Source organism: Nansenia antarctica (assembly GCF_963989245.1).
Source record: "Nansenia antarctica genome assembly, chromosome: 7".
Taxonomy (NCBI): Eukaryota; Metazoa; Chordata; class Actinopteri; order Argentiniformes; family Microstomatidae; genus Nansenia; species Nansenia antarctica.
The window spans coordinates 49,052,688-49,065,187 of NC_137677.1; the positions used below are offsets into that span (position 1 = coordinate 49,052,688).

Here is a 12,500-nt window from a genome sequence, read left to right on the forward strand (position 1 = left end):
TGGGAATACGTTGACTGATTGCGGCTGTGCTTTGTTAACCTCTGAGATAGTGAGAGTGTACAGCAGGATGCGAGGCAGAAGTGCAATGGGAGGCAGTGTGGGGAATAGCCTACACACCGCCAGCCAGTTAGCGCAGTCGCTCCCACAGCTAACAGAAAATCAATGGTCCGGTCTTAGTCAGCAGGTCTGGTGATTCAGGCAGTAATAATCTGACTCTGATCCCCATCCAAACCCCTCTCGGCTCTGGCTCCCACTCTCACAACTCTACTCTACACAACGCTGGGAGGGTCTTTCTCTCTGGATCGTGTGGTTCAACACACATCCAAGTGCTCCAGGAAAAGTGCCGTTTGATGTTGGTGTTCTAATCTAATGGTTGTCAGGTTATAAATGGGTCTGCCTGGGCTGGCCTGGTCTAGGCTATGCTGTGATGGGCTGGGCTGGGCTGGGCTGAGCTGGGCTGGGCTGGGTGGGGCGGGGCTAGGCTAGGCAGAGCAGGGTGGGCCTGAGGCGGGGTGGGGTTGTGCTGGAATGGGTGGGGCAGGGTGGGGCTGGGGCCGGGCAGGGCTGGGCTGGGAAAGGGTAAGGCTGGAATGGGCTGGACTGGGCTGGGCTTGACTGGGTTTGACTGGGCTGGGCAGGTCAGCCTACTAGGGAGTGATCTAGTACCCAGAGCCTGTGATGAATAATGTTCCTTCCAAATGACCTTTCATTTAGTAGGGGCTAGTGCAGGGAAGAGATGATATACGTACTGTATCTGCTTTTAAAGCAGTTCCAAGGGTAAGCTACTATCGTAGCACTGCTGCTGATGCAGTAATGGTTCAGGACGAAGTCCAAACAGGCCCCCCATAGAACAGGGGCAGGACATACTGTAATAGCATATCAAGGTATATACGTTCCACTGTGCTCTACAACAGTGTTATTTGGTGCCAGTGTTTCAAAGGCAGTATGAACATACGCTCACTGGGCACTTCGTTAGGAACACTACACTAATACTGGGTAGGGCCACCCGTTGCACTCAAAACAGCGTCAATTGTTCGTGCCAGCGATTCAACGCGATGTTGGGATGATGTTGAGATTCTAGTCCATATCGACATGATCGCCCCACACCGTTCCTGCAGATGTTTCAGGTGCACTTTGAAGCTGTGACTCTCCCGTCCTATCACATCCCAAAGGTGTTCTATTGGATTCAGATCCGGTGACTGGGAAGGCCACTGAAGAACTGATCCTATTGTCATGTTCATGAAACTCGTTTGAGACGACTTTTGCTTTGTGACATGGTGCATTATCATGCTGGAAGTAGCCATTAGAAGATGGGTGCATTGTGGCCATGAAGGGATGCATGCACATGGTCAGCAACAATACTCAAATAGGCTGTGGCTTTCAAGCGATGATTGATTGGTATTATTGGGGCCAAGTTAAGTGTTATTAAGTGTGCCAAGAAAACATTCCCCCCACCATTACACCGCCTGAATGAATGAGAAGGTGTACAGATGTTCCTAGTAAAGTGTTCAGTGAGTGTATTTATATGATTTGATTTGATTGATTAGGATCCCCATTAGCTGATGCAAAGCACTCTCTTCCTGGCGTCCACACATATGAGCCAATATAACATCTGTAACTAAAGATCTATATTTCTATTGAATATGTATGTATTTCTTTATTTCTATTGAAGATGTATACAATGATTTATCTCTCCCATGCTGCTCTCAGATTTCGGGAGATGATTTTTGTATTATTTTTTTCTCTAAGAAGGCATCTAGACACTTATGAGCTCCATAAACTGGGATATTATCACCCGCTGTAAACGTTGATAAGTCTCTCTGGCCATAAAAGCTGTTCATCACACAGAGAGAATACCCTTAGGTAGGGAGAAACTGCCTGGGAGTCAGTGACTCACACACGGGCAAACGCTGGCCACCCATCAGGGCTTTATTGCCCCAGATAAACACACGTCATAAAGCTGTCTGGGGTGTTCTCTTCACAACTCTCCTCTCTCATCGCTCTGCCTTCACAGATCCAACTGATTGCCACGTTTTTTAGTTTATTTTTCTAATATGTTTTATTGTCTCTGCTGAGTACTATTGATCGTCTATTGTGTATTGTGTTGTTATCGCTCTTGGGCTTTACTCCTGTCCTTGTGTTTCACTGCACTGTTGAGAGCTCGTCAAAAGCATTTCGTTGCTGTAACCTGTGCGTATGATCGGTATACTTTAGATTATTTTTTTTTAAATGTATTAAATTGTTTTATAGCATTTCATTTCATTCGTGTTTATAGCATTCATTTCATTTAAGTTGCTCGGGAAAAAAATTGATGAGTATTTAGAATGAGTATGAAGTGCACTGAAGTGCTTACGGTACCTATCCATGTTCAGAATGAGGAAGTGAACAGATGAATGGAGGGTGAAAGCCGCTGGACAGCAGATGGGAGTGTGTGTCTAGGCGGTCCGGTTGATGGTCTCTCCTCTCTCCTGAACAGAGAACGGCGGTTTCAGGGCCAAGATGTATGACATCACTCAGCATCCCTTCTTCAAGCGGGGCATTGCTGTGCTGGTGTTGGCCCAGTCAGTGCTGCTCTCCGTCAAGGTGAGGCTCTGTCATTATTCAGTTACGGAGAACTTTATGTAATACGGCAAATGTGCTCATGTGCATGTCTGTGTCTGTGTGTGCGTGTGTGTGGTCGTGGCTGTGTTTGTGTGTGTGTGTGTGTGTGTGTGTGTGTGTGTGCGTGTGGTCGTGCCCGTGTGTGTGTGTGTGTGTGTGTGTGTGTGTGTGCGTGCGTGTGTGTGTGTGTGTGTCTTACAGTGGGACGTGGATGATCCAGTGACAGTTCCTCTGGCCACCATGTCAGTCATATTCACCTTTATCTTTGTGCTTGAGGTGAGAGTCTGCCAGTGGCAGTTATGCCATAAGAAGTATAATCCATCCATAATCCATCCAAATCTTCTGAGAGTTGAGATACTGATACTGATACTGGTGGTTGTTGTTGTTGTTGTTGTTGTTGTTGTTGTTGTCGTTGTCACCCAGGTGACGATGAAGCTGATAGCCATGTCTCCGGCGGGGTACTGGCAGAGTCGACGGAACCGCTATGACCTTCTGGTGACGGTTCTGGGGGTCATCTGGATCGTCCTGCACTTCGCCCTGCTGGTGAGGCGCCCTCTCCCCAACCCAGGGGAGGCCGGAGGACGTAGAAGTGGGAGGACCGTGGGTCCGGATACCACTCCTCGTTCCATTCCGTCCCATGCATTACAACGAGCCTGTTTCAATACAATTCCTTTTCCCATTCTACGCATTACAATGAGCTTGTCCTCCGATGTTCTACCTCCACCCAGCCTCTACTGCCCTGACCCCTTCGCCACACGAGATCATAATGTCATCTGACCAATGCCTGATCATCTTTTTTCCTCTTTTCTTGTCCCTACAGAATGCGTATACATACATGATGGGCACGTGTGTGATAGTCTTCAGGTTCTTCACCATCTGCGGGAAGCACGTGAGTCAGATGCACTTTTTATTTCCTTTATTTGATCTGGATTTCATATTATATTTCACATGTTGGTGTGAATGGAGGAGGCAGTACCATTGTGCTTCCACATGATGACAGCCTGTATGTGGACTCGTAGGTGACTCTGAAGATGCTGCTGCTCACCGTGGTGGTCAGTATGTACAAGAGCTTCTTCATCATCGTGGGAATGTTCCTCCTCCTCCTCTGCTACGCTTTCGCTGGAGTCGTCCTGTTCGGAACCGTCAAATACGGAGAGAATATCAACAGGTGGGGAAGCAGGCTCCTCCTCTCTCATTCCTCTCCTCTCCTCCCCGCTTTTTGAACTCCTCCTCCTCCTTCCTCCTCCTCTTCATCCTCCTCCTCCTCCCACTGAGGAGTGTGAGGTAGTAATGAGGAGCAGATGTGTGTCAGCCAGCACTGCCTCTTACTGTCAGTTACTGTACATTACCAATCAACTTCCTTTAGAGGATTTAAGACGACACTCTTAATGTTGTACTGTGTGTGTGTGCGTGTGTGTGTGTGTGTGTGTGTGTGTGTGTGTGTGTGTGTTTGCGTGTGTGTGTGTGTGTGTGTGTGTGTGCGTGCGTGTCTGTGTATGTGCGTCTGTGTGCGTGTGCGTGTGTGTGTGTCTGTGCGTGTGTGTACGTGTGTGTGTGTCCTTATGGCAGGCATGCCAACTTCTCCACCGCGGGCAAGGCCATCGTTGTTCTGTTCCGTATCGTCACAGGAGAGGACTGGAATAAGATCATGCATGACTGCATGGTAAGAGCCATTCTTCTCTCACGTACTATAGTATATACAGGACACACACAGACCTATTACCAGCAATATCTCTATATCCACACGATGATTATGACCTACTGTCAGATCACACACATGCATTACAAACTGAAGACAGCTGCAGTAAAGGCCTGGCAAAGCCGGCAAAGCATCACAAAGGAGTAAACTCAGCATTTGGTGATGCCCATGAGTCCCAGACTTCAGGCAGTCATTGCCTGCAAAGGATTCTCAACAAAGTATTAAAAATTAACATTTCATTTATTTCTAATTATGTCATAGGGTACTGTGCATAACAATGGTTGTAATCCCTAAACGTTTCATACTATATTTTTGTTCAACCCCTTGAATTAAAGCTGAAAGTCTGCACTTCAATTACATCTCGTTTCAGATCCATTGTGAGCAAAAATGATAGAAATTGTGTGTCCAAATATTTCCGGACCTAACTGGATGTTCTGTTTGTATCTGCTACGCACTAGGCCACCGAAGGCCTATTCACCGTATCAAAAAGATCTATTTCACCCAATGGACTCGATAAAGGAGTGTTTTGAAAGATAAGGGGAACATTCTGTGTTGATTTAGATGTGTTCCAATTCCACACAAACAATGTTTTTTTTTCTTTTTACTCAGGAGAGTCTTTGCCATTTTTCAGTTTGTTGTTTTTCCGTCTGTGTGTGTGTTTACTGCTCTCCGAGGGTATGGTCTATTTCATGTGGAGCCCCATGTGTTGACTAGAGTGTGTTTTGGGTTTTTTCCGCTCCCCAGGTGCAGCCTCCATTCTGTACCCCAGATAAACATCGCTACTGGGAGACGGACTGTGGCAACTACGCCGGAGCGCTTATCTACTTCTGCTCCTTCTATGTTATCATCGCTTACATCATGCTCAACCTACTCGTCGGTAAGTGTGTGTGAGTGTGTTTTGTGTGTGCGTGCGTGTGTGTGTGTGTGTGTGTGCGTGTGTGTATGTGTGCTGGAGAGAGAGCCACTCAAACGTAGGACAATATCCTGTTTGATCAGTCAGGCCTATATTTAATTTCCTGCTGTACGGCACGAGTGCATGACTAGCTCATAAAGCACAATAATCCTTGTCATCTTTCCCCATTTCACTTCCACACTGTTATTGCTGCTCATCATCTACGTAGTGATCAAACTCCTCCATGCAGAAATGATTATCTCCCTCCAATATCTAAGGCCACCTCACTCCCTCACACACAGAGAGAGAGAGAGAGAGAGAGAGAGAGAGAGAGAGAGAGAGAGAGAGAGAGAGAGAGAGAGAGAGAGAGAGAGAGAGAGAGAGAGAGAGAGAGAGAGAGAGAGAGAGAGAGAGAGAGAGAGAGAGAGAGAGAGAGAGAGAGAGAGAGAGAGAGAGAGAGAGAGAGAGAGAGAGAGAGAGAGAGAGAGAGTAGCAAGCACACAGAATCCAAATGTCTTGTTTTGGAAGCGAGCCAGTGCCATCTCTCTTTATCTCAATGTATATCATCCTGGTTTTATGGCCTGTGTGTTTTAGTATAGATGGCTGTACTGTTAGATAGGGTGAGCACACTGAAGAGATACAGGCCTGTCCATTTAGAGGACCACACACCATTCACATGTGTTCCATTCAATTAAAGGTCCCATATTCAAGCTTTGTAAAAGCTTAATGACTGTGTTTAATAGGTATATGTAATACGTAACAATCAGGGACTGAGATCCCTTAAAAGAAATATTAATTTACGAATGAAATGAAATGGTTAGAATATTATTATTTTGGTGTTAATGTGTCTACCCTACACTTAGTTTACATACAAACATGTTGTCACTGCCAGGGGCGTTACCTTCTGGGACTGGACTCACCGATTTTTTCGCCTTCCATAATACCAATGAGGAAACCCGTTAGGAAAACACTTCAGAGTGTCAAGTCTTCATATGATGGACTGCATATCTAAGCCAGGTCACTCATTGTAAGATCACAATACAACATCAGTACTGTTGGAACAATGGTGGTGGTGGTGGTGAGTGCTTTGAGAGAATAAAGAGCCTTCAAACCAAAGAGATGTTCATACTAATAGTATTGTTAAAGAGATGTTCATACCAATAGTATTGTTAAAGAGATGTTCATACTAATAGTATTGTTAAAGAGATGTTCATACTAATGGTATTGTTTCCCCCCTGTGTTTGGTAGCCATCATCGTAGAGAACTTCTCTCTGTTCTACTCCACTGAGGAGGACCAGCTGCTGAGCTACAACGACCTGCGACACTTCCAGATCATCTGGAACATGGTGGATGACAAACGAGAGGTGAGAGGGGAGAGGAGCGGAGAGGAAGGGAGGGGAGGGGTGGGAAGGGAAAGGAAGAGGAGAGGAGGAGTGAGAGAGGAGGGGAAGGGAGGGGCGGGGCCGGGTGGGAAGGGAAAGGAAGAGGAGGGGAGGAGTGAGAGAGGAGGGGAAGGGAGGGGAGGGGAGGGAAGGGAAAGGAAGAGGAGGGGAGGAGTGAGAGAGGAGGGGAAGGGAGGGGAGGGGAGGGGAGGGAAAGGAAGAGGAGGGGAGGAGTGAGAGAGGAGGGGAAGGGAGGGGAGGGGAGGGGTGGGAAGGGAAAGGAAGAGGAGGGGAGGAGTGAGAGAGGAGGGGAGGGGAGGGAAGGGAAAGGAAGAGGAGGGGAGGAGCGAGAGAGGAGGGGGAGGGGATGGGAGGGAAGGGAAAGGAAGAGGAGGGGAGGAGTGAGAGAGGAGGGGAAGGGAGGGAAGGGAAAGGAAGAGGAGGGGAGGGGAGGAGTGAGAGAGGAGGGGAGGGGAGGGGAGAAAGATAGATAGATATATGGGAGTGAGGCGGTTAGGAGAGATGAGAGCGGGATAAGAAGGAGTGGGCGGAATGTGTAGGAGGAATATCATTATCATCAGGATATGGCTTCGGGTACGATTATCTGTGTTTCCTCTGAACACTGACCTGTCAATGAACCGATCCCACTCTTTAACAGTCTCTCATGCCCAGTTTTGACAGGAGATAATCGAAGCGGAAACTTCCCCTCAGATCGCCGATTGTTGTTGATTCCAAAAAACAAAAACGTTTTCAAGGTTCAACCAAAGTCAACCAGACCGTCAAACAGTGTTTTATAGAGGTGGGATTCCTTCATGGCCACAAGTGCCACAAGTGGGTTACAACAGTTTAACACTTAATCAGCCATGAGAGTGGCCATGAGAGTGGCTGTGAGTAAAGAAAAAAGTGTTATATCTTTGCACTCGATCAAATTTCAGGACCCTCCTTTCATGACTTTTCCTAGATATGTGCGTTCTACCACCCAGTATCCTTACATTTTCGATAAGCTAATATAAACCTATTTTGCCATTTACAAGCGGCCAACTAGTGGTCGTTGTGTGTAAATAGCAGCTTGAGCATTGTAAAGAGGCGGCTCTTTTAGTAGGTAAAAAAGGCACGGCTGTTCTAGTGTTAAAAGGCTTTGCCAATCCCTTGACGGTTCCCCCCTTGGTGGTCCCCGGGCGGTCTCAGGGTGTGATCCCCACGTCGAGGGTGAAGTTCCTGCTGCGTCTGCTGAGAGGCAGGCTGGAGGTGGACCTGGACAAAGACAAGCTGCTGTTCAAACACATGTGCTACGAGATGGAGAGGCTGCACAATGGAGGGGACGTCACCTTCCACGACGTGCTAAGGTGACAAAACGGGACGCCCTGTCCACACACACACACACACACACAAACAAACGCTGAACGCTGTACCATTTCACCCCTCTAAAGCATCCTGGTAACCCCCCCCATGTGTGTGTGTGCTCCTCCAGTATGCTGAACTATCGCTCGGTGGACATCAGGAAGTCTCTGCAGCTGGAGGAGCTGTTGGCCAGGGAGCAGCTGGAGTACACCATCGAGGAGGAGGTGGCCAAGCAGACCATTCGCATGTGGCTCAAGAAGTGCCTCAAACGCATCCGCGCCGTAAGCCCTGCACGAGAGAGAGAGAGAGAGGGAGAGAGAGAGAGAGACACACACACACACACACATACACACACACATAGACAAACACACACATTCATGTCTATGTCTGTCCTCCGTGTTTGTGTGTGTAGAAGCAGCAGCAGTCTTGCAGCATCATCCACAGCCTGAGAGAGAGTCAGCAGCAGGAGCTCAGTCGTTTCCTCAACCCCCCCAGCATCGAGACCACCCTGCCCAGCGATGACGCCAACGCAAACAACCCCTCACAGCCAGAGGTAGGAGTACCACACGCACACACACACACACACACACACACACAATCAGTAGAGTACTAGATTGTAAGATTGTTCATTTATTGTCAAACCTTTTCCTCCCCCAGTTGAGTGGTCTGCAGCATCTGCTGAGCCCCACCCTGTCAGACCGCGGGGGCTACAGACAGGACTCCTCAGACCGCCCTCAGAGGAAGCTGGGACAGTGGCGTCTGCCTGCAGGTCAGTGCCGCTACCTGGCGTGTTAGAGCCGGGCGGGACCCGAAGCCTGCAACGCCCTGTGTGTCCCCAGCACCAGGACCGAAGAACTAACTGATCTAACTGTTTGTTTCTAGAGGGCCACAATCCACAATGAACTGGTGAACTTGTCTAACCCTTTGCGTCTTGGTCTTCTCAGGTCGTACCAGTGTCAAGTCCATGGTGTGTAAGATGAACCCCGTCAGCGACGAAGCCTCCTCGGGGTCGGAGGTCAAGAAATGGTGGACCCGTCAGCTGACCGTGGAGAGCGACGAGAGCGGCGATGACCTCATTGACCTTTAAAAAGGACTATGCCAAAATTCCCACGCCTCGTGTATTTAGGACCAGAACTGGGTTGCACTGGGTTGATCTCAAACAGACAGGATAAGCAACAGAAGAAAAAACGGTTTGGGGGATTTGCTTTGTCTATCCATTTCTATCATGTCAGTGCTGAAGGAAAGTAGTGAAGAGGAAGAAGAAACGTTGGACTGCTGAGATCCCAGGAAGACCTGGGTTAGGAACGGTTTGGAATCTAGAGGAGATCCCCGAGTTTGAGATCAGGGGACATTCCCAGACACTCCCAGAAACTACGAGCTAGGAACACGCTGAGTTGTGATGGTTAGTTAGCTCACCTACGGTATCGTGGATTCTGCGTTGTCCAACACAGTACGTCTCATCTCTCATTTCATCTTTGATTTGCTACTGTAGGTCTTTGTCTTGTTTGAGCAAGAATGGGCAGACACAGAACTGGACGTGGTAGGAGAGAGAGTTAGGAGAGAAAGCTTGAAGCTGCCATTTTCCAAACAGCCGCCATCTCACAAACAGTACCTGTATCTGTGGATCATTTGGATTCCCAGTTCTGTACTTATATTTCTATTGTGATGCTCTTTCTATGCAGGATATTTTGATAGTGCTCATGGAGCAGATTTTTGTGGGATCCTGACAATACAGCTACAGCTGTCACTTTGTTAGCAGCTCTCGTCTTTTGGCTGTGACATCAGTGAGGAGTTAGTAAAATGAGTATATCAACTACAACACAGCTGCTATATATTCTCTTGTTCTGTTGTTCTGTTACGTTGTCCTAAGAGATACAGATTTGACGATATACAATCCAATGCGAAGGTTGTTAAGCACGGTCGTATGCTGTTTTGTATAGCCGCTTTATTTTGTGAAATGTTATGCAGTGCTTAATCTTATCTCTAAGCCATAGTGTTTTAGTTGTATTGTTCCCCTTCGATCTTTGTCATGTTAATTGTGCCAACGTCTCTCAATCACCAGTGTTGATGATTCACTGTGAACCTAATGTTCATGTGCTAACTATCACTTTATGCTTTGAATGTGAATCCAGGTTATTTGTTCTCCAGTAGAACAAGCCAAGTCAGTGCAAGAACAGGTTTGGTGCAGAAAATAGGTTATTGACTCTGAATGTATCTACGATTAGATGCACCTGTCTATGTAATTGTATGGGGATACATATAACATATATTATATATTTTGTAAATTATATAAATCCATTTGATTTATATGTACAGAATTCAACCAATTCTAATAAAGGCCTACATTATGGGCATTCTATGAAGACACATTGTTGTTTGTTTTGAATGTGAATATTTTGTGGTAATATTATTTTGTATAGCAAATGATTGTAGGGAAAACAAAAACCAGATGTTCATATAAAATGACTGATACGATGATTAAAACGACACACGGGTACATATAAAACATTTATTTGTTGATCTACAGGTAATCTTAATATTTAGAGCACAGTGTCCATCATCTAACAATCTAAACAAAGAGAGGTAGTTCACGTAGTGTACTGTGGCTCACTTCACTATAGAATCTGTTAGTCATGAACTATTTTCTATGATTTTACAAAGTATGATATACTACATAATACAGCATGGATAAGGCGTTGTAGTAGTGACGCACAATACAATGTAAAATTCACTGTGCAAGCTGATTTTGAAAGACATCCCCAATGTTCAGAGAGATCATAATTCGTGTCACATTATAGTACAAAACAAGGGTCCTAAATCAGTGGTCCTGGGTCTGGAAGCCCTTCCCCTCTAAACAGCATCTGATTCAGACCTGACACTTCAGGTGAATGGATTCTCTGGTCGATCGGTGACATCAGTCAATCAAACCCACAGACTGCGAAGCCTGGACTTGAATACCCCTGGTCCAAAACTCCATTTCCCATAAGGCTATGTCCAGAGCTCAATGGGCATCATTCCCTCTTTTGAGTTGATGGAGGGGAAGAGATTCTCCTCGGACAGGAAGTAGAAGGGGAACTGAACCAGGAAGCCACGGACTTTGCGCAGCTCTTCGTTGGCCAATGACGGGTCATCGCGGGCTAGGCAGGGGCGGCACATGTACTCCCTCAGGATCTTGTAACTTAGTACCGCGTCAGTGGGCACACACCTGAACACCTGGGCAGGGAAACACAGACACACACAGACTCAGACACACGCACACACACGCGCAGTACAGTAAGTATACACTCACACAGTATACTAATACTATACCCTCCACACATACAGAAAGACACACCCGAACGCCACATTACATTTGTACAATACAACACACACACACACACACACACATCTTTAGCGTTGCACTGTCGCTGATCTGCTCACCCTGTCATACACGCTGGCGTTCCTGGCGGCCGTCACCATCCACACATCCTTGTAGAAATGATCACTGATCGGATCACTGATGTCCACGCTGGGTTCACCTAGCAACCCCAAGACCAGCCTGAAGGAAAGCAGCTCAGGTGAGACGTACTGTAGGTGAGTGTAGCGTCCGCAGACATGACTACAAACTAGGCCCCAAAACCCCAAATCAACCCCTTCACCAGCTAGGTGCCCTACCTGAAGCACTCCTCTCTGAGTGACAGGGCGAATCTCCCAGCCTCATAGCTCTCTCCATCCATCACCGCGGTTACCAGCTCTGAGTCCTCGACCACCACCGCCATTTCACTGTCACGCTTTCCCAGCATGCTCCTGTCATTGATGTTGGCTGAGCCTACAGTTAATATACATATACTGTATATCATAGATGTAGAAATAGTAGATATACCGGTACACATCCAGTATATCATAGATGTAGAAAATAGTAATAGATACAGTCAACAACAATCCTCCCCCATGTTGGCAGCTTCTGTGACATGAGCTGGGTCGTTTGAGCAGCCATAGATGTAGAGATGGGCTCTTTTCTTATATATCTACTGTTATGTAGGGTCATTAGTGTTAAACTGATTCAATCAAAACAGTTAACTGGAAAACAGCATCACATCACATGGTGTGGACACAGTGCTTAGACCTCATCTATTGCTATGCATGTGGAATTTAATAATCCAATTTGTATGAGGAATGATGAGATGGGAGTTGAGTAAGGACTAGGGAGGTAATTGAGTGGACAGATGTTGTTTAATGTTGTTTTAGGCAACCATCTGCGCACATTATACACTACACGCGTTGACTGCTATAGGGACGTTTCCTGTGCTGTACCCTGGAGGACACTGCCATCTTCTGGACAGATAATGTACTACTACTGTTGAAATGCGCAGTATTTATGTAAAGCTGATGTTGCACCAATTATTTACCCTGGCCAGTACGTTGAGATTTGACTTAGTGCGTGTTATTACCGTCCTGCCTCGTCCTTTCCTTCCCTGTCGTGTCTTGTTATTGGATGCAATGTTAGGTTGTGGTACTGACCAATGATGACAGTGCGATCATCCACTATGAGCAGTTTGCTGTGGACGTAGATGAGCTCGGTCACAAGCGTGCCGTCCAGATCAGC

At 46.9% G+C, this 12,500-nt stretch overlaps 2 protein-coding genes across 2 annotated transcripts in view; one reads left to right on the forward strand and one right to left on the reverse strand.

Annotated features, from left to right (window-relative positions):
- The window catches only part of nalcn (sodium leak channel, non-selective), a gene marked incomplete at both ends in the record, with an annotated part of 78,601 nt that extends 69,599 nt beyond the window's left edge, over positions 1–9,002 (forward strand). Inside the window, 13 exons of the mRNA XM_080536131.1 lie at positions 2,477–2,583; positions 2,803–2,877; positions 3,025–3,144; positions 3,422–3,490; positions 3,621–3,769; positions 4,171–4,264; positions 5,045–5,177; positions 6,441–6,556; positions 7,763–7,920; positions 8,046–8,196; positions 8,328–8,468; positions 8,573–8,684; positions 8,860–9,002. Coding sequence (XP_080392257.1) covers positions 2,477–2,583; positions 2,803–2,877; positions 3,025–3,144; positions 3,422–3,490; positions 3,621–3,769; positions 4,171–4,264; positions 5,045–5,177; positions 6,441–6,556; positions 7,763–7,920; positions 8,046–8,196; positions 8,328–8,468; positions 8,573–8,684; positions 8,860–9,002 — 1,568 coding nt within the window. The remainder of the gene's footprint in view (positions 1–2,476; positions 2,584–2,802; positions 2,878–3,024; positions 3,145–3,421; positions 3,491–3,620; positions 3,770–4,170; positions 4,265–5,044; positions 5,178–6,440; positions 6,557–7,762; positions 7,921–8,045; positions 8,197–8,327; positions 8,469–8,572; positions 8,685–8,859) is intronic.
- A 1,901-nt stretch (positions 9,003–10,903) lies between these two features.
- LOC308162706 (phospholipase D1) overlaps positions 10,904–12,500 on the reverse strand; it is a gene marked incomplete at both ends in the record, with an annotated part of 20,368 nt that continues 18,771 nt past the window's right edge. Inside the window, 4 exons of the mRNA XM_080536848.1 lie at positions 10,904–11,128; positions 11,336–11,453; positions 11,570–11,723; positions 12,416–12,500. The exon at positions 12,416–12,500 is cut by the window's right edge and continues 50 nt beyond it. Coding sequence (XP_080392974.1) covers positions 10,904–11,128; positions 11,336–11,453; positions 11,570–11,723; positions 12,416–12,500 — 582 coding nt within the window. The remainder of the gene's footprint in view (positions 11,129–11,335; positions 11,454–11,569; positions 11,724–12,415) is intronic.